Source organism: Ictidomys tridecemlineatus, chromosome 10 (genome assembly GCF_052094955.1).
Source record: "Ictidomys tridecemlineatus isolate mIctTri1 chromosome 10, mIctTri1.hap1, whole genome shotgun sequence".
In the NCBI taxonomy this organism is placed as follows: Eukaryota; Metazoa; Chordata; class Mammalia; order Rodentia; family Sciuridae; genus Ictidomys; species Ictidomys tridecemlineatus.
Genome location: NC_135486.1, coordinates 86,979,424 through 87,005,595, shown reverse-complemented (window position 1 = coordinate 87,005,595; position 26,172 = coordinate 86,979,424). Strand labels below are relative to the sequence as shown.

Genomic DNA, 26,172 nt, shown 5'->3' with positions numbered 1-26,172 from the left:
CCATGTGAGCTGCTTTCCTCTGCCACACTCTTTCACTATGATGTTCTGCCTCACCTGAAGAATGGAGCCAGATTTCTATGGACTAAAACTTCTGAAACTGTGAGCCCTCAAATAAACTTTCCCTCCTCTACAACTGTGCCAACTGGGTCTTTTAGTCATAGCAGTGAAAAAGCTGACTAAAACAGTCAGTCTCTTTAAATGCTGGTAGAGAATCAACATTAAAGTCTGCTTATTTCCATTTTGTTTCTTCAGAAGTCACTGCCTTATCTGCAAATTTAATTTAAGGAAAGAACAGACGTATTGAAACAACCAAGGACAAGCAGGTTAGTGGTAATGATGCATGGATGTTAGTGGTAAGAGAGAGAAATGGACATGCATAAAATGCAAGTTCTCTTCTAAGTACTCATCTTCTGGAAATAGTCAATGAGTTGTTCTGTTTCATTTACTCAGAACCTGGGAAGATGTTTCTTATAGACATTCTTTCCACTAGTTGCTATATTGAGCAAGTATGGAGAGGGCTACGGAGGAAGCTCCCGAGTCCATAATCTGAGACTCAAAATTATTGACCTATTGATAAGCATTTGTTAACATGCTTCTCTCTGCCCAAAATACTTCCTAGTTGTGGAGCAGGCCCTTTTGTGAATTCTATTCATCAGGCTGTTTTTAACCAGTTCCTTAGGTTTCCCAACTTATAATGGGTCACTCTGGATATATGAGATGCATGATCCTAGAAAATGTTCATTATGATGACATTTTACCTATCAAACCAATAATATTTTATCAATCATACTGCAGATTGAATTCCAGTATGGAAATTAATGGATGCTCATTTTCTATGTGCCATTGTACAGAATGATACTTCTTTTAAAAAAGAATTTATTTATTTATTTATTTATTGCATTTCTTGTTACACATATAGAGCACTATTTTTCGTATCTCTGTACATACAGTATGTTCACACCAACTTATGCCATTATACATGTACTCTTTTTTTTGCATTACAGAATACTTCCTCATTGCTTTGAATTTATCTTAGGGGTTATCATTATTCATTTTTCATGTCTCAAACACTGGACTACAGGTGCCCAACACAAATAAGTCTATTGAACATTATGTGAAGCACTTGACCAAAGCATTTCACTTTAATGAAATTGACACATAACATAATAACCTGAAGAGCATCTTACCATAAGAATATTTTTAGGAACAAAGAATTCTATAAAAACTAAGCAATCAGTAACATATATCAGAATAAATTCTGGTAAGGTCAGATTTGTACAGGATGCTTCCAAATATTGGTAACTGGGCTATCCTTGTAGTATTAGATTTGGAACCTGAGGTGCTGATGATGGAAGTAGGAGATCCCAAAGCTCTGCACTTCCTGGGTCTCATGGGGACTCTTACATTTTTTGTACTCCACAATCAAGATGCTACTCACTGCTAATCCCACCCCCAGGAGGCAAGAGGGAAGCCAGTTGGTGGCTGTTGTGACCTCCCTGGAGATTTCAATCCTGGTTAGCTAGCTCTGTTGGAGGACTTTGGAGAAGCTGATGTGTGGAATGGCCCTTGAAGAGTGAGAGTTACCTGGAAGAATGGGGTGACTGGCACAAGGTTCTCCTGAATGATGGAAGGGCATGCTCAGGAAAGGGGAGGGCAGGGTACGTTAGGGGTGAGACAGATAGACAGAAATAAGATGAGAAAGAAAATCTAGGTAGTGAACAATACTGCTTATGCTAAGGAGCTTAGATTTAATTCAGAAGGTACTGGAGAACTGGCGTCAAGTTTTTAAATCAAGGGCCATGATCAGGTTTGTGTTTTAGAGAGAAAGGTGGTATTTGAGAAAAAAAAATAGAGTTAAAGGCAGGAGGATAACTAAGAAGCTTGCAACAAGAGCCCAAATGAGAAATGCTAAGGACCTGAACAGAGGCATTAAGAATAAAGACAGAAAGGTGAATTTTACAGAAATTTTGGAAGTAGAATAGACATTTGGAGTTTGCAATGAAGCAGAGAGAGTAGTGGAGGGAGCTGTTTGTATTGGAACAGGGTGGAAGGGTACTGGTAGGATCCATACTGGTGTTACAAATATTGAGACTGCTAGAGAAGAGACACATTTAGGGTGGTCTTGGAGACAAGAGTTTTGAACAGGTCAGGACTGGGATGGCTACTAGACATCTAGGCAAACCTTTCAAGCCTTGACTGCAAGAAGGGAGGGCTAAGATGGCAGGCTGCATTTAGGCAGGACTGGAGATTTGGTCATGCCAGAAATTTCCCTGAAAAAGCAAAATCAATGGGAGGAAAGCAGAGGTCCAGAAGATGGACATATGAGGTACAAGGGCATTTAAGGATGGGAAGAGGAGATGTCCCTTTAATTATTCTAAAACAGGGCTAGCCAGAACATAGGACAAACCCATGAGAGAATTTTTTTGGAGGGAAGCCAAGGGATGTAATAGTTCCAGAAGGTGGCCAATAGTATCAAATGCTGAAGAGAAATTAAGAAAGATAAGGTTTCTGTAATCAGAGAAGTGAAAGGGAAGACAGAAAAATTTGGAGAGGATTAGAAGGAGGCGATAATAACAAGAGCAGCAGGAGAACAAGATGAGAAAGGCAAATATAGTCTTAGGTGGAGGAGAATTAAATTTCAGTGTTTTAGATACAAAAAATGTTATGCAAATTGGAAATTATGATCCCAACACAGGATGTTGGCATTTTGCACTTTTAAATTCCTAATCAGAAATGTGATTCAGTAAGTTGTTTTTAACCAAACAAAAACGGTGGGAGGTCTTATTTAGCTTTTGATTTTAGAATAAACTCTGCATAATCACTCTCCAGAGTTGTTTTGACTTGAGGACATAGGGAGGTGTATGATTTGCAAGTTTTGATCCTATAAGGGAAAATGTGAATAAAAGATGAGTTAAAATCAGATAAGGAAAAGAAAGATTACCTTGGCAATCATCATGAGCAAGTAAGCTTCTATGATATTCAGAAGTTAAAATTTATGTCAAAATATTTAATAAGAAACAATAGAAGGAAAATATTTGACTCTACAACACAAAGACACACGATTTTTCAAAAAAATTTTAGTTATTGATCTCTTTTGCCTCAGTGTACTCATGAGACGTACACAGAAGTGGAAATTTAAAAAAAAACAATTTGAATCTATTTTTCACATGGTTAGTTCTATGTGGGTTTGAACATTGTTTTTTCCAAAGGGCTTTTCCCATTTGTAGTGTACATATTAGAATTCTGCAGATGTCAATCATTGTTTTCTGTTTCATTATTTACCCTGGAAGCTTTTTCTTAATGACAATATACAGAATTCTATGAATTTATGGGACGGGTATGTATTTATTATACGGTTATGAAATTTATAGGTACTTGAACCATAATCTGCCAATTAGAGCTTTTTGCTAAATAATTGCAGGCACTTCTATTTTTAACAAACACTCCTTGCTTGACCTTAGTTTAACTGCACTGTTTGCTTGTACTTTTCTGTCCACTTCCATGTTTGAACTTTTAATATCAAGATAAAATAAATGAATGCCAGAGTGTTTGAAACATATGTTTAAAACATCATTTTGACCATTTGAACCACATATGTGGCACCAGATATGTTTACATTGTTTTGCAACCAACACTACCGTCCATCTCCAGAACTTTCTCATCATTCCAAATTAAAATTATGGCTCTGGAAACCACTCTCCCTTTTTTATTTAAAAAATATTTATTTTTTAGTTGTAGGTGGACAGCATGCTTTTATTTCACTTATTTATTTTTATGTGGTGCTGAGGATCGAACCCAGTGCCTGACGTATGGGAGGTAAGTGCGCTACCATTTGAGCGACATCCCCACCCTCCCTTTTTTGAATCAATGAACTAGAGAGTTGGGATTTGAGTCTTTTCACCCTAATACTCTCTCTCTGATGGCTGCTTACTACCACTAATAAATTGTTATCGATGTGCTGGGTAACATGTTCAGAATTCTCAGAACTATGAATAATCCTTTGTGGCATTATCCTACTTTATTGAACTGAAATAAATGATTAGGATTACCAGAGTTTAAAGAAATATTCGTCTCTGCTTTTTAAAAAACAATAATAAATTAATTCCAAGTTAGTATAGGAGGGTGAGAACAGAAAGGAAGTCAATTTAGGACTTCTCTAGTTTCCCACCTGTTTATCTTCCTCAAGGCTCACATGCTTCTTGGCGTGTGGCTGGCTTAGACAAGGCCCCTGAATGAACTGATCTGGACTCAGAACTCAAAGAAAAGCAGAGCCTGCAGGTAGAGGGTGTTCCATTGGTATTTTTTCCAAATCTGGCCTTTATTGGAACTTCTCTGCCTCTGCCCTCCCCAACATGTACTAGCATGTAGTTGATTTTTCTAATTCAGTCAAGTATGATGCTATATGTATCCAGTGCATCCTCTGCTTTAGTTGAGGGGTCCAATGATTCATAACTTTCACTCCTACCATCATTCTAAGCTTTATCTCCTGCAATTCCTTGCTAACTTTCAATTTTTCAATTCTGTGAATTCAACTGATTATTACCCCTCTTCCAGTCATACAAATACTAAAATCAGAGATTTAATTCCTCAAGCATAGATTTATTCCCTTCAGCTATTTTGAATTATTACAGTTTCATAACTGGCTCAAATAATTATATTCCCCAAAGCAGCTGTTCATTGTCATAACAGTCATTTTATTTCAGATTCAGTAGGTAGAGAGGCTAGTGAATTGAGTCTCCATCATCACTATCTTTTTAACTGCTAGCAATATATTTAGTTAGAATTGAATTGAGGGTTCGGAGGCAGAATAAGACTAGATGGAATGTCACAACAAGAGCATTTTGGAGGTGACTCTAAAAGCCATTAGTAGTGGCCATGATAACTTCATCCACTGTGTCATTCACACATTTGCTCAACAAATGAGCGAGGCACTGAGCTACACCCTGAAGAAAAAATACTAAGGAAACTAAACATATGCTTATGGGTTTTCAACAGAGTGAAAAGGTAGGGAGAAAAGAGTACCCAAGGGCTGTTCCCTACCCCAATCCTCTGGGTGTGTCTACCCGGGATGATGAGTTTTGGGGTGATTACATGTGCAAGGCTGGAAGATGTACTTGTATGGTCTTACTCTTTATGGAACTGGTCTGTGGAACAGGGCTAAATTGTTCCTTGATGCTCATTTTCAGCCTTTGCCACATGGTCAGAGAAGTAGTGGATGTTCATGTGAGGAGATAAAGCTCTAAAAACAACATTGGGGTGAGTAGGAGAACTGCATCAAAAATACTGACTCATGAATGCTTTGTAAAGTTTTGCAAAGTACTGCCTAAGCTCAACCTAGAGCAACTACGAACCCTAACACTATGACGCTACAGGGATTATGACCCAGGAAACCTGAACACACCATTCACGACTCTTCTGGATGGGCAGAGGACTCTGAGAATCAGGACAGGTAGGTTCTCAGGGCCCCGTGATGAACAGTCCTCCTCCAAGCTCACTTCAGACTCTCTGTAGACAGGTTAACAACTGAACCTTCATGTTCTTAAAATGGATTAAAGGTCACATTTGATGTTTTCATCCTTATTTCTCTAAAGTGGCCTCCGCGATAGGTTTAGAAGAACAAAAAGGTTATATCACAAATGCTCCTTAATCCTCACAGAAAAGTCACTTTCATTTCTTACAATATGTACTGCCAAAATATGTCAGGCGTATCTGAGCATCAGAGGAGACTGCAAATAAGACTTGAAGTTAAAACCCTCTGTATCTGGGATTTCTGACGGGTCCAATCATTCTCTTCAGATCTATGCACACAGCTACGACTCACCAGTATTTTTGTGGGAGTCTGTCTGTGGAGCTGGACACCAGGCACATCCCGCTTCCTGACAAGATGAGGAATGGTAGAGTTTCGCAGAAAGGCACTGAGCTCAGGGGTGTCCTCTGGGGAGGCTGCAGGCTGCAAACAGAAAGTGGAAGAGATCATACACAATTGCATTAACAGTTGTTACCTTTCATTAGCCTTGAACTCTAGGCAGTTTTTTTGCTCCCAAGTGAATCTGATTCATATGAGAATTCAGACATGTGATTTACCAGCAAGATGTGCAACAGCAAAATGACCTGTGCTGACAAGGAATGAGCCTTTCCACTCTCCTGTTACAGGAATTCATGAAGCATGGGGGAAATGCATTCTTAGGAAGTTTGTCTTGTAAGGATAATATTTTAAGCAGCAGCAATTTCCCCAGAAGGCTAGAAAATGTGTAGCTGATTTTCAGACATGAGTTACTTTCCTCTCATTATATTTGGAGCTGGCAAAACTCAGGGTGGAAAGATGGCTTTTGAGGTAGCAGAAAAGTGGGGAAATAACCCAATGTGGTCAATGGCCTAATGTTTGCATGACTGCATCCCACATTCCAGTGCTTGAGAGAAATGTCTCTCAGGAGAGAACCATGTCCTAGTGAAAATGACTTTTGTAAAGCATGCCCCATGCACATGATGCTGTAATGGAGTTTGTTTTCAGCCCCAAGTTTATTTTGCAAGTGTTCTAGAACTGGTGATTTTATCTCAAGCTTCATGCTGGGTACATCCGACGGCTGGAAAAAAAAATATTTTGAGAGTTCCAATACATCACACACAATATCCTATTCACATTCTTTATTTGAGATGCACTGTCTATACAAACCTCATTTTCTGCCCCTCCCATGCCCACTTCCATCTTGAGAATTCTGTCTTCTTTTACCTGGTTTTCCTTCACGTCGTGGAAGGGAAGCAATGCCAGTATACTCAGCTCTAAGGAATGAAAAAAGAAATTTCCACATTGCAGATGTAGGATGTACCACATAAGATAACTCATAAGGATCTGGAGAAATCTACCAGACACAGAAAGAGTTGAGTCCACACTCCCTAGCATGACATGTAGAAGTCTTTACCCACTGATAATTGCCTTTGCCTGCTTCTTCAGCTTCATCTGCCACTGAGAGCTGCCCACATCCAGCGCTCCAGTATGCAGAATTGTGCTGTATCCTGAGCTGCGCCTGGCTAATGCCTGACCTGTTTCATGTTGCACATGCTTGCTCTGGTGCCCGTCAGTGTCTATCAAAACGAACCACAATTTCTGCTAACTGCTCTAAGTTGCCCAGTGAGAACACGATGTGAGAAGCACAGTCATATTCAACCTCCCAGGAAGAACACACAGGCTGAGAAAGAAGATTCAGCCAGGAAAACTCAGATGGGGAAATCAGATGTAAGAGGTAGTCCAGGAAAGTGTGGTTTTATAGAAGCCCAAGGAAAAGAAAATTGCAAAAGTAAACAACCAAGGATGCCAAGAGATCCTGAAAGGTAGTAAAGAAGGGTGAGGAAAAAAAATCTGTTAATTAAGAAATTGTAGATGGCTGGGCGCAGTGGTACACCCCTGTAATCTGAGTGATTCGGGAGACTGAGGCAGGAGGATCGCAAATTCAAAGCCTCAGCAACTCTGCAAGGCCCTGAGCAATTTAGAAAGATTCTATCTCAAAATAAAAAAATAAAAAGGGCTGGGGATGCGGTTAAATTGCCCTGGGGTTAAATCCCCAGTACAACCCCTGCCCCCCTCCAAAAGAAATCATGGATGCCCTTTGATTGATAGTACAGGCAAAAATCAAACTGCAGTAGCTAAGAGTGAATGGAAAAATAATTATATGAAAAAAGTATAAGTTTAAATCTTTCTATTATTCTCATTAAAATAATTTCTAATGGCTCTGAGTTGAGATGAACCTTGTCCTCCAAAAAAAGCAGCAAAACAAAACATTAATTTTCCTAGCAACACTACGTATAACAGAGGAAAAAGATAGCAATCAAAACTTTATGGACAAATGTAAGTGATTGATTAAATGAATTAAGATACATGTACACAAGACTAGATATTTTAAAAAAGCAATATAGACCTACATTTTAATTTAGAAAGATACATGTATTAGGGGGAAAGTCAGGTTACACAATAGTATTATGTAATTAAGCTGTACTTCTTAATAGAAAAAGTGATGCATACCTATTCTATGTATCTATAAATAGAAAAGTCTGGAAGAGTAGTCATCAAAGTATTACCAGTGGTAGAGACTTGATGATAGAGATCAGGGAAGTTTTGCCAATTTCCATTTCAGATATAACAATGACATTACGAACTTTAAAAGAGTATTCTTATCTATTGGCAATATACAGTGCAACCCTTATAGGAATGAAAATATAAAACATAAGTTAATAGAACACATAAGAGTTAAAGGGTGGGAACACCACTAGAGGTATAATATTTCCTTCATGTATTGCCTGATATAGTCTTATGATGGATGTTTAGTTTTTTTTATATGAAAATTTTAAAAAATTCTAATTAAATGAGAAATAATGAAGTAGGGATAGCAAATTCAGTTTAGCTACAAATAGAAGAAAAAGAGACCCATTCCTGGAAGAGGACACAAGGCGGTGTTATTTGGCTTACTGTTTTGTTTTACAGTTGCAGGAAATTTTAGTAAGTTTACAGGATCCAAAGAAGGAATCAGTAGAAAGGGGAAGGTAGGATATACAGGAAACGGGAGATATTTGATGCAGCAAAATTAGAGTAGGAGCTGGAGGAACAGTTGTCCTTCCTCTGAGAGTGATGAAGAGGAGTCGTGGATGGATGAGACATGATTAGAAGGTGTGTGGGGCTGGGTGGGCTGGCAAGGAGCCAGGGGTTATGATGGGGCAATAGATCATTTTAAGATCACCTGGTAGTAAAATGTGAGAGAAAGTGGATAGGAAGTTCAAGGAGAGTCAGGAAGTTCTGGAGTAGCCATTGAGGAGAAAGAAAAGGATAGATTATCAGAAGAGCAGAATTTCCTGTGAGCTTGGCTGTCCTATGAGCAGTTCCTGCCAATAATCCAAAAAGTTGAGCTTGGAAAGGAAATTGAAAATTGGGGAAACCCTTAATCTCTCCTAGAGTTTCTATCATATACCTTATGTATGTGTTGTTTTCCCTTTTAGAGCCACCATGTGTTATTTTTATTTTTATAGGTTGCTGACAATTAGGTTGCAGAGGTTAACTCTGTAGCTACCAAACTACAGAGAAGAGGTACTGGAATGAACTAGGGAAAGATTCTTTATTCCCATGTGACAGCCCATGATTGTATTAGAAACATCAGTATTCACCTCAATCAGTATTAGCTATCAACAATAGCCCAACAGCAAGAAATTCCTGCGAGGTTTCATGAGGTGCAATTTGTGTAGGAATATATTCTACTGGGGTACCGTGTCATTCACAATTATTTGTAACAGTCTCTCGATAAAACACAGGGCTTATTCTGAGCTAGAGAATAAGTCCTTTGCAAGACAGGGGTCAGTGGAACACAGTTATTTTTTTTTTTTGTAACACTTGTATTTTACAAGTGGCAGAATACCACACTTAAAACACTGTGGTCAAAAGGTCTTCAAGTGGCTTGGAAACCAATTTTCTCAAATGGCATTCCAGAAATTATTTCAAAGAACAAAACAAGACCAAAAGTAAGGAAGAAGTTATCCAAGAAATGTAAACAATAAGGTCCATTTTCAAGAGGAACATTTGGAGCCATGAACCCACAGACCATGCTTTTCCTGAATCTGAATTCACTGGAAGCGAAGAGTCCAGCTTCCTAGCATCCTGTTAGGCAGACATTAAATGCTACAAGGAGCTGCTTGTAAACACTTCAGTGGCTGCCTCAGAACGAATGACAATGGTTTTTTTCTGCATTGAGGAAATAATTCTTAGTAAATATGTTTCTCCAGCTGCTACTCCAAATTTGACCCCAGCAAGAGTTATTTTCATAACTCTTCACCCTGGTATAGGTTTAAATTTATAGACCAAAGGGATACTGAGAGGCTAGAATGTGCAATGCAGCTGGACACGTAACACCGGAAGATAGGGGCTGGAAACCAAAGCCACATGGGTTACCTTTCTCTTGTTTGTGACTTGTCTTTGGATGCCAGGTGTTTCTTGCACACAAGAAACAGTAGACTGTTCTCATGGGCTTCTTGGTCTGTAATTAAGTCTAAGTGGGGACAAGTCCGGGGGTCTGTCTACTTTGTAATTAAGCAAATGTTAAGGGTTTGTGGGGAAAGAAAAAAAAAAACACGTTTTTTTTTCCCCTCTGGAAAAGTTCATGCAAAGCATAACTAGAAGAATCATCACTTACTCCAGAGGTAATATTGGAGCTTTTCTTAGTCTTGGACATGGTGTTTTTTGCATTTAAAAATATACATGGGCTGATGGGCTTAGGTCCCCACCCCTAAGGCTGCAGAAACCAGATTAGCTTGAATGGCATGAATATAATGAATATACCTAACTTAGGAACTAGTACCTTCATACTTTCATATCATTTTTCTATGGTTGGCAATTAATCCTTTAAAAAGATATATGTACACACACATACACGTGTGTGTGTGTGTGTGTGTGTGTATGTGTGTGTATAATATAATTTTGATCTCAGGATTCTTCTTCCTTGAAGTTAGACCCAGAATGTGCTGTGATCTTAACACAGGTTACATTTGAGCATCTTTCTCTCTTAGGTACAGCCTCACATTCCTTAGTCTTTCCTTAGTCTTTCTAGTATACGTGTGTGTGTGTGTGTATAGATTATATATAGATATACAGATATAGATATGCAAATAAAATACACTCTTGGGAGTCTTTTCTTTTTGTCCATCTTCTCTCTGAGATAGCCTTCCAAAGTGTGTGTGTTTGTGTATACATATATATGCATATATGTATACATACACATATATGTACACATATATGTGCACACACACACACACACACACACACACACACACACACACACACACACACACACACACACCTGAAGGCTATCTCAAAGAGAAATGGGACCCAAGGGGTATATTTCTTTGGTGGCCAAGGATTTGACTTACAGGCACTGTTAAGAGTAAAAGGTGAGTGGGGCGCAGTGGTGCATACCTGTAATCTCAGCAGCTCAGGAGGTTGAGACTGGAGGATTTCAAGCCCAAAGCCAACCTCAGCAACTTAGCAAGGTGCTAAGCAACTCACTGAGACCCTGACTCTAAATAAAATTCAAAAAAGTGCTGGGGATGTGGCTCAGTGGTTAAGCACCCCTGAGTTCAATCCCGGTGTGTATATATATATATATATATATATATATATATATATATATATAGTAAAAGGTGAATAAATTCCTCTGCCAGAGGAAGGGTTCTCAGAAGAAAGCACACATAAGATAGGATGGAAAAGACAAACCCAGGATCTAGTGGTAGCTGTCACTATGGCATCACAGTTGGAAGAGAAGAAAATTAAATTCAGCACTGCTTTCTTGAATACACCACCCCTTACCCCCACAAGAAGGAGAGCTTGTAGCAGAAGCCTGAGCATATTACAGGGCAAGTAACAGACATCAAACAATGCCCTGGCTATGAAATAAATTGGAGCTGCAAATATTTAAGGCCCTCAAAATGATTTTTAAAAAAAGAGTAAAAAGAAATCAGTAGCTAACATAAAGAAAGAAGAAATGATCTTCCTTTTTGTCTGATTTTTAAATAGAGAACGAAGGAGAGTTGTTTAAGAACTGACAGGGGTCACTGCCTTCTGAATTAATGAGAACCAGTAATCGGCGGCAGTTAGGCAAGAAGAAAGTGCTCATAAGGATAAGACAAAACTATGCAAATTTGCCAAGCCACTGTCTGCAGGCCCACTTGATTCTAAAAAACGATTTGCAGGGCTATAATCCTTGACAAATGGACTGGTTCTGTGTGTCTGCAATCCATGTTTGTGCTATCTGGTTGTAATTTGGGCTTCCTGTGGGATTGGTGTTGTTGAAAAGCCTAGTTCTCAGCGGCAACCCCCTGCTTCCCAGGCCCTAAAGACAATTCTTATAAACAGTGTGGGCTTTCTCTTAACATTATACTGTCTCCAGTGTAGTCTCCATCAGACCATTTTGATCTCAGGATTCTTCTTCCTTGAAGTTAGACCCAGAATGTGCTGTGATCTTAACACAGGTTACATTTGAGCATCTTTCTCTCTTAGGTACAGCCTCACATTCCTTAGTCTTTCCTCTCTCTCTCACTGTTTATTACAAAATCTTGCCAAATTGAAAAAAGAAAAAATCCCTTTACTCTTTATGAAATTTTTGGTTCCTTAGTAGATTTTACATTTTCATCTTATCAAAAAGATCATAGTGTGTTTGAAGGCCTCTCCAAACCCCAGGATGAAGTCCACCAAAATAACAAAATTGATAGTTTAAAATAATTATTTTACTGCCTTGAGTATAGTTGAGAAATACTTTACTCAACTCTAAAATCTGATTCCAAGAAGGATCTGGAACAAATTAGATTTAATGGATTGGTCTGAATGCTGCAGACAGTTGAATGTTTCAGAATGTTTTGAATGGTAGAATCTGAAGAAATTGCCACATGACAGTCTTCTTCCTCTGACCTAAGATGGTGAAGGCTGGAGGCAGAACCTGCATGGATGTCTGCTAATGTCCCTAATGTCACAGACGGCAGGTGAATGAATCTGAGGAGGCGGAAGCCATCCTGGGGGAACAGAAACCCAAGGGCAGCAACCATGTCACAGAAGGCCAGAGTGAAAGCAGGAGGGAGTGAGCCCAAGGCACTTCTGGACCACCATGCGGATATTGGCTGGGTCTTGGTTTTCTCAGATAGGAAAATGAGGGTGTGCATAGCTCATCTTCTCCTGAACCCCATTATCACCCATATTTCCACCTACCTCAGACTCTGAGATTTGAACAATGTCAGCAAATCAAGTTGAATGAGTCTCACCGAAGCCTGCTGGGGGGCAGGCATTCAAATAAAAAAAGTACACAGACTTCTAACAGCATCTGTGTGTGGTCACTCTTGCCCCACCCCAACTCAGTGACTGATGCTTCCAACTTGAGCAGCCAAGGTGTGGATGAGCTGATAAGTTGGCCCATTGTTTCCTAAAGCAGTCACAGGTTAGAAAGTTCATGCTGTTAGTGTTTCTTCCTCAAACTTGGGGGACATTTGGGTAATTTGGGGAATAACCAAACTCTACCAGTTACTGTTATAAAAACTGAACTCTGTTAGGGGCTTATTGGACTTTGAGGCTTATGTGAGAAGACTTTGAGCCTCATGTTGCATTTGGAACACTTCTTCAGTTTGTGGATGGGTTGGATTTCAGAAAGCTTTGGGCTGGATGTTTGGCATTCAAAATGCATTTCTCTTTAGAAATGATGTTTCGAATGGTAGTTCAGTTCTCAAGCCAGTCCACAAAAAGCCTACTTAAGCCTCAATATGGTTTTGATGCCATAAAACTGTGTATTTGCAATAAAAATAATAGTATCCAGGACCGTAGCCATATGAATAATTTAAAAAATAGGGTAAAAAAACTCATTGTGTTAAGTATATGATATTGAATGCTCATATTTAGGTGGAAATAAGTTTAATCGGAGGAAAATGAGAAAGTCCGCGGAAGCTTTGTAGAGATTCTAAGGGATATCTGGGACATTTCAAAGGCTTTAGATTGGTGGCACTGGTTCCTTGAAGTGGGTGGCCTAGAAGATGCTTCTAAGAAAATCTGGATAGTTTTTTTTTTATGATAAGATTTTTTTTTTAGAAATCTGTGAGAGGGCTGAGAAGAGAGGAGAGCTCTCTTTTCAGTAATAATTGAGCAAAAGTAAGAATATACATGGGAGGAAGAAATTGGCTAAGACAAAATTGGCTAAGATGCGTGTCTAACATTAGAGAAAGGGATTTGGTTGAAGGGAAATCAACTGAGTGGCTGAGGAGGAGAATGTGGTGGGAGAAGTGTGAAAATCCCTTGGCTTCTCTATGAAGGTTCTCTATGACAGGCCATGGAACATCTGGAGGGTTGGTCCAGTGGTGTGTGGAACATCCTCAGGAGGCAGAAGGATGTGTGGAAACTGGACTGCTTGCACAAACACAGATATGTCAGAAGCACTTACCACCTGTCCTTCTCCTTATAAAGAAACTGTACAGCAAACGGTCTTAGTCCGTTTTATTGCTAAAAGAGAATAACTGTGATTGGATAGTTTATAAAAGAAAATTTATGGGTAGCTCATGCTCTGGAGGCTGGGGTGTCCAAGAGCATGGAGCCAGCACCTGTGTAGCTTCTTGGAGGAAGAATGGAAGGAGTCCCATGGAGAGAAGAAGCGAGAGAAAATGGAGGAACTGCTTCTCCTAACAGCTTATGGCCACATCAGGGGACCCCCTTACGGAGAACTAACTTGAAAGAACAGCATTCATCCCTTTCCTGCCGGCAGAGCTCCTGTGAACCAAAGTCCTCATGAAAGCCCCACAACCTCTCAACACCATTACTCTGAGAACCAAATTTTATCATGAGTTTTGGAGGGGACAGAACACACTCGCTCCATAGCATAAGTAGCAGGAATTGTAACTTACTCCTGGGTGAATCAAACCTGAATATTGGGATTTGATTCTTGCTTTAACAAGTATAATTCTGCCTCCCTGGTCCTTTTACTAAACCTGCTTTCTCTGCTTCTTACCAAAAAATAAAACTTTCTATACCATGTTAAAAAACAGAACAAACAAATAAAAACAAACCAACAATTAGCTTTGATGCAAGAATTTAAAATTGATATTAATCAGAAATGTCAGGCAGGGGTTGTGGCTCAGTGGTAGACCACTTGCCTAGTGAGGTGCTGGAGTTTTTTTTTTTCCTCAGCACCACATAAAAATAAATAAATAAATAAATAAAGTTATAAAAAATTATTTTAAAAAATCAGAAATGTCTGATGCCTATTGTGCTGAAGATAAGAACATAAATATAACTTCAGAATATATATAAGAACATATATATAACTGCAATTTCCTTTTCACTAATTTCTACTTTGTATTTAAGACAGAAAATACAGTTTATCTTTCCATTCTCTAGGAAGAAATAAATTGCCAAGTGAATTAGTAGCAATTTGACCAAGAAATTATTTAATATCTTAAGAGAAAATAATTTTCAAATGTTTTCAATTGTTTATAGGCACTGATTTGAAATATGCTGGTTATCCACTTTATTTTCTATTTATTGATAAAAAGTCTTTTAGACTTTCAGGGCATATATTAAATATAAGTAGATATACTTCGAGAACCTTTAAGTAATGTTGTTTCAACCTTTTCTTGAATTCAGAATTTTAAGAATTCATATATTATTCTAATTAGTTACTTTAGAGATCTATTGCAATTTTGTTACCAAATATTATATTCAATTTTTAGGAGTTTAGAACTTTAGAAAATGAGCAGAAGTTGCATTTTAAAAAAATTTCTAGCTTTGGACAGATTCTTAATGAAAATCTATGAGTATTTACAGAATAAGTGGGAAGTCCTGGATACCAGGTGCTTAGTGTATACTACCACTTGGTTTTCATGAATCTGTCAACATTTAAGCAAGTTATCTATTAATACTATTCCAGTCACTGTAAATGATTGTTTAATTGCCACAAAGAAAAAAAAAATAACTCACAACCAACATAGTGAACATTAAACAAGTTACACAATATATACAAACATATATAAATAGTGTCAGATATAAACTAAACATTGCACTCAGAGAGAGAAGTTTTCCGCATTATCATGTGCTTTAAGAATCCATGACAAAATATAGTACATGAAAAATACAGACTAGAATATGCAATAGTAGAATGAAACAGACATTATTATTACTGTGTGTATATACGTGACTACATGACCAATATGATTCTGCAACCTGTACTCTCAGAAAAATGGGAAATTATATCCCATCTGATTCAAATATATGATATTTCAAGGTCATTGAACTGTCATGTGTAACTAATTAAAACAAATAAAAATTTTAATTTTAAAAAAAGAATATGAAAAAGTTTGAAATACTTCAATGTTATACATCAATATTTGAAGACATTGTATAAGGAACTACACTGTCTCTTAGGATGTTAAAATTATCCCAATGAAGAGTGAAGAAAGAGGAAATGGGGGGGAATCCTAGGGAGCAAGTATTTTAAATAACTTTATGGAATACCAGTGGCCTTATTTATTGTTTCTCCATGAAGAAATAGACTGTTGCCCCACAAGTCCTTTACCATTGAGTCTCCTTTTTGTCTTCCTGTCTTTGAATAAGGAGGCATATGGGTTAACACAGAAAGACTATTATGACTCCCAGTGACCCAATGCCTGGGCCCAGGGTCAAAGCTACCCTTTGCCCCAGATGGTTAAGTCAAATACTTCAGGAAACCTGCCCTTGCCCCATAGTTACTGTGTTCCTGTAGCTACTAAGGGAATATTTGCTCTTAAATAACATTGTCTTCTGAGGACACCATCTGATTAACCAATTTTTTTGTTTTGTTTGTTTTCATACAAATGTGACATTTTCTAGGGCTTATGCTAATTCGTTTCTTTCCTTTTCAAAAGGAACCTAAGCCAAATTTGGATCTTAATCTGGATGGGATCAGCTCTTTGGACACTTGAGCTCCTTGTTAATGAACTCCAGCAGACCATCACGTGCACAGGAGGTGGGAGCTTGCAGAGAGGTGGAATGTGAGGGTCCTCCAGACCCTGCATTTCAATAGATCCCCAGGTGATTTGGAAGCATTTAAGAGATGCAGCACACTGCTGCTTTAGGTTTCTCCATAAGCTTCCAGTCTGGGGGTTTTCAGGGAGTAGAGAAGCCTTTGGCAAATTCTTGCATTTTACCACTTGCTATTGGCAACAGCTGGAAGAGCCCTTTCTGGCAAAGATGCTTGTGTCTTATGGAAATATACCAAAAAGACTTCAAAAATAGAATTTTGTACTAATTCTCCAAAACATGACATATCTATTAATGATTTTGATTTGGTGATGCTGCTCATCAAACCCTACATAAAAGATGCATATTGAAATGGGCTAAATAATGACAAGTTACTATGCGCAATAAAACCTGGGAAAATTTAAGTTTTTTAGGAGTGACATTTAAATTTGGTGCTTAATTGGAAAACTAAAAGGAAAGCTCTGATCAATGATCACTGAAGCAACATAAAATTACTGTGCTATTTTAATTTTAAACAAGCAGCCATTTTTACTTTTTCCTTACTATAAAAAGTATATAAAGCTATGATTAGACCAGACTCTTACCTTTATATCTTGTGGGTTGATATCAGGACTTGTTTGACACCGAAGAGGTCCCAGAGTTTGAATATGAAAAATATAAAGGAGAAACTCATCCCGTGCAGAGAATGGCCAGCCCACCTCCAGAATGGTGTCACTGATGGTACTTGGTCCAATATTGTGCAGCTGTAAGCAAGTGACAGATTATGGAATGGTACAGTTCAAGGTGGGGATATGAAATCCAACTTCGTTGACCTGTACCTATGTGCTATTGGTTGTAAGTCATCATGATAATAACTCTAGCAAATAAGAAAAAGAAGAAAAAAGTCCATATGGGAATCAGGAACTCTGAAAGCGTGATGTGATAGTGTTTAGAAAAAAACTCTTTGGTCTGGTCTGTGAAGCTCTGAAAGTGGATTTCTTCACTGAAGATCATACAGATTGAACATCTTTTACCCAAAATGCTTGGGACCAGAAGTGTTTGGGATTTTGGAATGTTGCACTTATATAATGGGATTTCTTGGGGATGAGACTGAACTCTAGACACAAAATTCATTGATAATTCATATTCACCTGAAACCTAAAGGTAATCTTTCATTGTGACCCATCACATGAGGTCAAGTATGATATTCTCTACTTGTGATATCATGTCAGGTCTTAAAAAGTTTAGGATTTTGGAAAACATTTTTGATTTTCAGAATAGGCATGCCCAACCTATATTTGCCCAACCTATATTAACCATGCCTGATAATTGCAATGGTTACCTTGAATTTGTATTATTAGCACTAGAAATGCAATTATAATTAAATGCTTTCAAAACTTACTGATTTTTTCTTTATATTTGAAATCTGCCTTTTGTTCCCTGACTACTTGTCAATTGCAACCATATGTGATGCGCTCTCTTGTACTCTCTGGAAAATGGTTGTCCATCAAGGGCAAAAGCCAGCAGGTGTTCACTACAGTTCATTTTGCACATTTCAAAGCTGAGCTACTTTTGTTTTAATCAGCAAATCCCATGGAAAAAAGGCCACATTGAATAAAGAGATGGATGTTGTTAACACACAAATCCCATATTCACAGTACACAAAATAGCTTGCCAAAAACACTAAGCATATTTAGATTTATCATGGACTTAGAAATTCACTTCAAAGTTAACAAGGATCTTCCCCTCAGCCCCACAGTTCTGATAATTATCATGCTCTATGAAACAAGAATTGTTTTTTTTTTTTTTGCTTATTTAGGTGGCCTATTTAGCTGACATTATCAAAGAAGTATGGCATTCATTGGTACCGTATATTATGAGACATGAGATTAGCATGTAAGAAACATTTGATGATTGCTTTTGGCACTGCTGGTAATTACCCTAAAATTTTATGATCTCTTTATGCTAAGATCAGAAACAGCACTACCCTGGGAATGATTGAGTCTGAGTGTTTTCTGCAAACTATAAAGTTTCAACTTTCTTGAGCAGAAACAGGCACACACAAATTTAATAAATTATTTGACAGCTTTTCATTTTTTTTGGTGAGGTTCTTGATCTGAATGCCACTGGGACGGGGTTATCCCTTCACTATCAGATGAGCTTAGGGCCACACTTTGATCCAGCTCTGGACAGGGCTTGCAAACCTGAGCTGCAGTTTGGACAGATAATAGAGGTTTCCAGGCTAATCCTACTCAGGACTTGAGGCTTTTCCCCCACTTATGGAAACAGCTCTTCAGTTTGGAAATGGCTTATAGTTGCTCTGAGAGAATGCTATTCGTGACCCTGTAGCTTGAGATGAAAGTCAAAGCTAGAATCATTGAATTGATGGCATAAGTTACATAGGAAAAGAGCATAAGGCATTATCACTCTCGAGAAGGTACCTCAATCAGAAAACACCTTAGAACTTCATTTTATCAAAATTCAGTTTCTATTCCCTTGAAAAGGAATAACCATTTTCCACTAATAGCATTAACTTTATTACCAAATCAAACCAAAAAGCTGAACAATGAATAAACTAACCCTTTACTATGTGTTGGTTTCTAACTGTAAAAAAAAAAAAAAAAAAATAGTTAGCTCCATGTCAATAAATCTTTACCTTGTTCACAATGTAAGACTTAAAATGGGAAAAGAATATCAGGTTCTTTTCATATTTTGCTTATTTGCTTCTGGAAAATATTTTACTAATCAACAGGCTATTTAAGACTTTAAAATAAGTTGTTAATTTCTAATCAGGTGATTTGAATGAAAAATAAATTTATTCTTAGATGTCTGCGACACACCCATCTCATGTATTATATCTCATGTACATTTTTTAGTATAAGAAAAATTAATAAAGTTTTCTATCTGGCACCTTCTAATTGGCGACCTTCAATGGGTGGGTTTTAAGGTTATCTGAAATGAAAGAGAGTCTAGGGAATTAGATATTTTTATGTATAGGCTATTCAAATATTAAAAAGAGAGCAAACAAAGAACAATTAAATAAAGAAAAACAGTAACAAGATAAAATGTTTTTTACCATGTAATGGCTCTCACCACCAAGGAGAAGTGACCATGTTTGTGAGTGCCCAGAACATCTCCCACCACCCACTGAAATGTGATAGCATAAAAGCATGAATCTAAATAGTATATAAAGCTCAAAACTTGGATTGGTGTCTTTTAAAATGCTGTATGTTTGTTAATAAAGAACATAAAAATAAAACCCTAATACAACTTCACTATCAGATAAGCTTAGGGCCATACTTTAGAAAACAGCTAATAGAAAATTGTTACCCAGCTGGGTACAGTGGCATATGCATGTAATCCCAGAAACTCAGGAGGCTGATATAGGAGGATCTAAATTTGAGGTTAGTCTCAGCAATCTAGTGAGGCCCTCAGCAACTTATTGAGATTCTGTCTCAAAAAAACAAATCTCTGGGAATGAAGCTCAATGATAAAGCATCCTTGGGTTCAATTCCCAGTGCAAAGGGGAAAAAAACAAACCTACCTCATAAATATGCTCCACCAATGGTCCAACTTCATCTTCTTTGTGGGGCTCCATTTCTGGTTCCCAGTTATGAATGGGCAGAATGATCTGCGGAGGGTGGGATACTCTGAAATATGGAGTGCTGTGTTAATTGCTACTGATGGCCCAGGGGAGGAATGTTTCACTAGTGTACACTGCACTGTCATCAGACAAAGCAGGTGGCTTTCAATTTATTTCAAAAGATATTTGTCTACAAGGAAAAACACTAGAAGTGAAGTTCAACAAAATGACTGAAGGAATTAGTGGAGGATTTGAAACATTTGTTCCTATTCAGAGATCAACTATTTTATAGCACCTCATCCTTGGACACCAGGAGGCAGAGAGCATTCTTGAGAGGAGTAATTGAACATTATGCATCCATCTGTCCATTTACCTATCTGTCTATCCATCCATCTATCCATCCACCCATCCATCCATCCATCCATCCATCCATCCATCCATCCATCCATCCATCCATCCATCCTGTGTGTGTGTATGTTTATGTGTTTAAAGATTATATAATCCTTGCTTTAAGTCATATTGCAAAGTGAGATACTCTCTCTCTCTCTCTCTCTCTCTCTCTCTCTCTCTCTCTCTCTGTGTGTGTGTGTGTGTGTGTAAATTTCTAGAATCCTCTGTGATAGATGTCCAGTTGTAAAGAAATACTGTTTCTGGTTTAAGACTTCAGAATAGAAAGCAGTCATTGTATATTCCTTTTTCCTAGATATTTTTTTCAGTTTCCTATGAATGTAATCAGACCTCTCACCAGACCAGGTTTAGAGCCAGAACAAAATGAAGCATGATTGAGTTCTAGAGTAGAAAATGCAAGGGTGAGTCCCAAATGCCATTTTAGGGATATCCAATAATTACTACAGTCTCTAGGAAATTTAAAGGTTACTGGTTTTTCTCCTCCTTGGGGGTAATCTCTTCCCAAGGTAGAAAGTACAACTCATTGTGTTAAATTATGACCCAAAGCAAGTAACTTAAAGTCAGTATGTCTGTATTGCTTCATCTTGAAATTATGATAAACTGTTTGGGTTGTATACCACAGACAATTGGAAAACATCTCCAATGCTTGTGATCAAAGTTAATTTGGGTGCATTGTTTTCTAGAGGTGGGAGAAGGGCATTTCAAAATGGGCAAACAAAATGTTATTAGATTGTAAATTTATAGTCCCTTTGCATGTCCTTAATGTGTAACTGTTAAGTAAGAAGTGTAGGGCTCAGCTATGCTGTGCTGACACCTCAAAAATCACTTATTCAAATTGGCTTGTCATCATGCCTTGTTCTTGTCATTATGTTGTGTTCTCTTTTCCTGCTTGATTTGATCAAATCATGTTATGCTCAAACCTGGGGATATAGTGGGGAAAAGAGCACGGGACATGGTGTGTTGCTTTCATTAGATAGAATCTCAGAGATCATGAGTTCCATTCCCAAAGGCCTTGCCAACTTCCTTACCCAAATCTTTACTTTATTCTCAGCTGGCAATAGAGAGGGGAGTCCATGCTCAACATTCATTATTGTGCATCTCTGGGAATTTTTTTTTCATAGAGAACAAACATAGACCTGAATACATTTTCTCTGAAATTTTGGCTCTTATGGTTTTTAATCCTATAGGACTGGCTATAAATTCTCTAGGATTACAAAATCAAATTTTTAGACCTTAATGGGTACTATGGAGACAATGTGATCAAAACTTTTCATTTTATACACAAAAGGAAAACTGGTGTACAGAGAATAATGGGTGAGCTGCAGGTGAGGACTACAGCTTACCTACTCATGTGGACTTTAGGGGCCACTAAGTTGCAATGATATTTAGTAAACACAACTTAAACTTCCTGTCAGGGCTCTGTAACAAAACTTAAGTAGAAATATACGAATAAATATAATTTATCATGGAGCACAGAAAAATAAACATTAAAAAGGGTCATAACAGTATGGTTTATTTATTTATCCACTGAAGACTGATTAAAAGCTGGGGAAACCATGGAAAAGAATGGGTCCCAAGTCAATCAGTGGCACACTGTTGTTTCAACATGAAGCTTTTTATAAAGAAGGAAGCAAATCATCAAGAAAAAAATACAATATTCTAATTTTCTTGGAATGAGCAGCCTGTGCAGTAATCTAACTATATCTATTGAATATACCACCCTTCTAAAATAGAGGCTAGAGCATTATCCTTGGAGATCCTCAGTTAGTAAAAAGATTGGTGTACTGTTAATCGTAGCATTGGATATCAGAAGGGAATTGGAAGCAAGGAATAGTTTTTTAAAAAAATTAAATTTCATTATGAGATAATGTAGATTCACATGCAATTTATAAGAAATAATATAAAAAAATCCCTTATACCCACAAATCAATCTCCCCCAATGGTAACATCTTCTAAAACAAGGTGTGCTATTGTATATAATGTCACAACCAGAATATTGACATTGATTTAGTTAAGATATAGAACATTTTTTATTTCCACAAAGAAAGCCTTTCATAGCTACACTTATTTTCCTGTGTCCCCATCCTCCCTTTCTCTCTTGACATCCACTAATCTGTTCCACATTTCTACAATTCTGTCATTTCAAGAATGTTATGTAAATGAAAACATACAGTAGACAGCCTTTTGGGATTGGCTTTTTCCACTTTGTATAATTCTGAGTCCCATTCAAGTTGTCCATCTATCAATAATTCATAATATTCTATGATATGGATGTATCACCATTCATTTATCATTCACCTGTTGAAGGACATTTGGGTTGTTTGCAGTTTGGGATTAATTCAATAAATTGCTAAAGCATTTTTGGTATGTGTTTTATATTAACCTAATTTTCCTGAAATGAAACTTTTCTGGAATAAAGGAACTAGGTTTTTGACAGGTTAAAGTATGTATGCTGTCCAGAAGTTCAAGTCTGAGGGTCTGGTAGTATTTTGTGAACCCTGTTTTGAAATCCTATTACTTTCAAATAGCAAAGGCATTCATTTATTGTCTGAACAATGCTGTGGACAGTATCCTATATAGACCTTGGTTAGATCATGATCCTTCCTAATACAAACCCATCCAATTCTGATTATTTCGCAAATCCTGCAATTTATCTTTTCATAAGCTCAATATGTTTTGATGTCTCTAGTGGCCAAATTTACTTCCCATAGAGCTATGCTAAATTGATCCTTTGTCCCAACAAATGGCATATAAATTGGACCAAAGACAATGTTGGTGTTATCTAGCTACGAAATGAATGAAGTAGTTATGTACAATTTTCAGTTCAACAAAAATCCATTTTGGTTTATTTTTTAAAGTGTAAGAGCAACAGTAAATTAAGAAAAAAATACTATAGAAGATAACATGTGATAAAATATGTTCAGATGAATACTATTGGACAAAAGAAAATAAAATTTTTCTTAAGATTGAACATGGAAGGTTAAGTTTAGCATAGCAACTGTTCATTCCTTGAAGAAATAAACACTGGAACAAATATTTTTGCTGCATATTCAGAGGAAAGAGCTTTACTATATAAAATGGTCCAAAAGAACTTCAATACTGTCTTAGAGAACAGACTTTGGACATTAATGTAACAATTGAAATAACTGTACCCATGTGAGAAACCTAACTTTAATAAACTGTTTGGATTACTGGCACAATTGAATAGAAATTTTCTTCTTTTATTTTTACTGTAAGTGATGGCAGAAATGCATCTCATAAAATAAATATATGAAAATAAAGACAGTTCCATTAAGCTTTGGATTGAGTTATGACTTATTAAATAAAAATATTTCCCAACTTTAAATTTATTTTGGAATTGCTAAACACTTCCCACTTATTTTTGGCTAGTCAAATTAAACTAAGCCAAGCTTAAAGAAGAAGATAGAAGTTCACATATAATAGCTGAAAATTTTGAAAAGATATAAAAATAAGATAGTGCCAGGCATGGTGGTGAACACCTGTAATTTCGGCAATTTAAGAGGCTGAGGCAGAAGCATTGCTTAGCTCAAGCTGTGGAATTTAGTGAGATCCTGTCTCCAAAAAAGGTGTAAAAGAGAGTGCTGGAACCCAAAAAATTCCACCAGAAATTTTCTAGGACTAATAAATGAATTCAGCAAAGTAGCAGGATATAAAATCAACACCCATAAATCAAATGCATTTCTGTAAATCAGTGACGAATCCTCAGAAAGAGAAACTAGGAAAATCACCCTGTTTATAATAGCCTCAAAAAAATAAAATAAAATACTTGGGAATGAACTTAACAAAAGAGGTGAAAGACCTCTACAATGAAAACTACAGAATGCTAAAGAAATAAATTAAAGAAGAGCTTGGAAGATGGAACTATCTATCTTGTTCTTGGATAGGCAGGAATAATATTGTCAAAATCACCATACTACCAAAAGTACTATACAGATTCAATGCAATCCCAATCAAAATCCCAATGGCATTGCTTATAGAAATAGAAAAAGCAATCATGAAATTCATCTGGAAAAATAAGAGACCCAGAATAGCCAAAGCAGTCCTTGGCAAGAAGAGTGAAGCTGGTGGCATCACTATTCCAGACCTTAAACTCTACTTCAGAGCAACTGTAACAAAAACAGTATGGTATTGGCATCTGCAGACCAATGGTACAGAATAGAGGATACAGAGACAAACCCACATAATTACAGTTATCTCATATTAGACAAAGGCACCAAAAAACATATGTTGGAGAAAAGATAGCCTCTTCAACAAATGGTGCTGGGAAAACTGGAAATCCACATGTAACAAAATGAAATTATCTATCTCTATCTCTCACCATGCACAAAACTCAACTCAAAGTGGATTAAGGACCTAGGAATTAAATCAGAGATCTTGTACCTAATGAAAGAAAAAGTAGACCCCAAACTCCATCATGTCGGATTAGGCCCGAACTTCCTTAATAAGACTCCTATAGTGAAAAACTTAAAACCAAGAATCAATAAATGGGATGGATTCAAACTAAAAAGCTTCTTCTCAGCAAAAGAAATAATAAGTTAGGTGAATAGAGAGCCTACAGAATGGGAGCAAATTTTTACCTCAAGCACATCAGATAGAGCACTAATCTCTAGGATATATAAAGCACTCAAAACCTTAACATCAAAAAACAACAACAACAACAAAAAAAAAACAAAAAAATAAATAACTCAATCAATAAATGAGCCAAGACACTTCTCAGAGCAGGATATATAATCAATCAAAAAATATTTGAAAAAATGTCCAACATCTCTAGCAATTAGAGAAATGCAAATGAAAACTACTCTAAGATTTCATCTCACTCCAGTCAGAATGGCAGCTGTTAACAATACAAATAACTAAAAGTGTTGGAGAGGATGTGGGGCAAAAGGCTGGTGGAACTGCAACTTAGTTCAGCTAATCTGGAAAGCAGTATGGAGATTCCTTGGAAAACTGCGAATCAAACCACCATTTTTGACCCAGCTATCAAACTCCTTGGTATATACCCAAAGGAGTTAAAAACAGCATACCTCAGGGACACAACCACATCAATGTTTATAGCAGCACAATTCACAATGGCTAAATTGTGGAACCAACCTAGATGTCCTTCAGTGGATGAATGGATAAAGAAATTGTGGTACACAGCAGAATGTTACTCAGCAATAAAAGAGAATAAAATCATGGCATTTGCAGGTAACTGGATGGAACTGGAGAATATAATGCTAAGTGACGTTAGCCAATCTGCCAAAATCAAATGCTGAATGTTTTCTCTGATATAAGAAGGCTGATTCATGGTGGGATTGGGAGGCATAGCATGGGAGGATTAGATGAACTCTAGATAGGGCAAACAGGTAGGAGGGGAAGGGAGGAGGATGGGCGAAGAAAAGACGGTGGAACGAGACAGACATCATTACCCTAAGTATATGTATAAAGACATGAATGGGGTGAATATACTTTGTATACAACCAGAGATATGAAAAAATTGTGCTCTATATGTGTAATATGAATTGTAAAGCATTCTACTGTCATATATAACAAATTGAAATAAAAATTAAATAAATTAATTTTTAAAAAGAGGAGGCTGGGGATGTAGCTCAGAGGTAGAGCTCCCCTTGGTTTAATTCCAAATACCTTAAAAAGTAAAAATATAATAGTAAAAAAATTGCTTATGTTT

The 26,172-nt window shown here is 37.2% G+C and overlaps 1 protein-coding gene across 2 annotated transcripts in view; it reads right to left on the bottom strand.

Moving 5' to 3' along the window:
• Positions 1 to 26,172, bottom strand: part of Itga8 (integrin subunit alpha 8) — a 168,619-nt gene that overhangs the window by 26,623 nt on the left and 115,824 nt on the right. For both annotated transcript variants that reach the window (XM_078023365.1, XM_005330865.5), the window contains exons 24-26: positions 20,037 to 20,142; positions 17,098 to 17,256; positions 5,822 to 5,950 (exon numbers count right to left, since the gene is read on the bottom strand). In XM_078023365.1, coding sequence (XP_077879491.1) covers positions 5,822 to 5,950; positions 17,098 to 17,256; positions 20,037 to 20,142 — 394 coding nt within the window. The remainder of the gene's footprint in view (positions 1 to 5,821; positions 5,951 to 17,097; positions 17,257 to 20,036; positions 20,143 to 26,172) is intronic.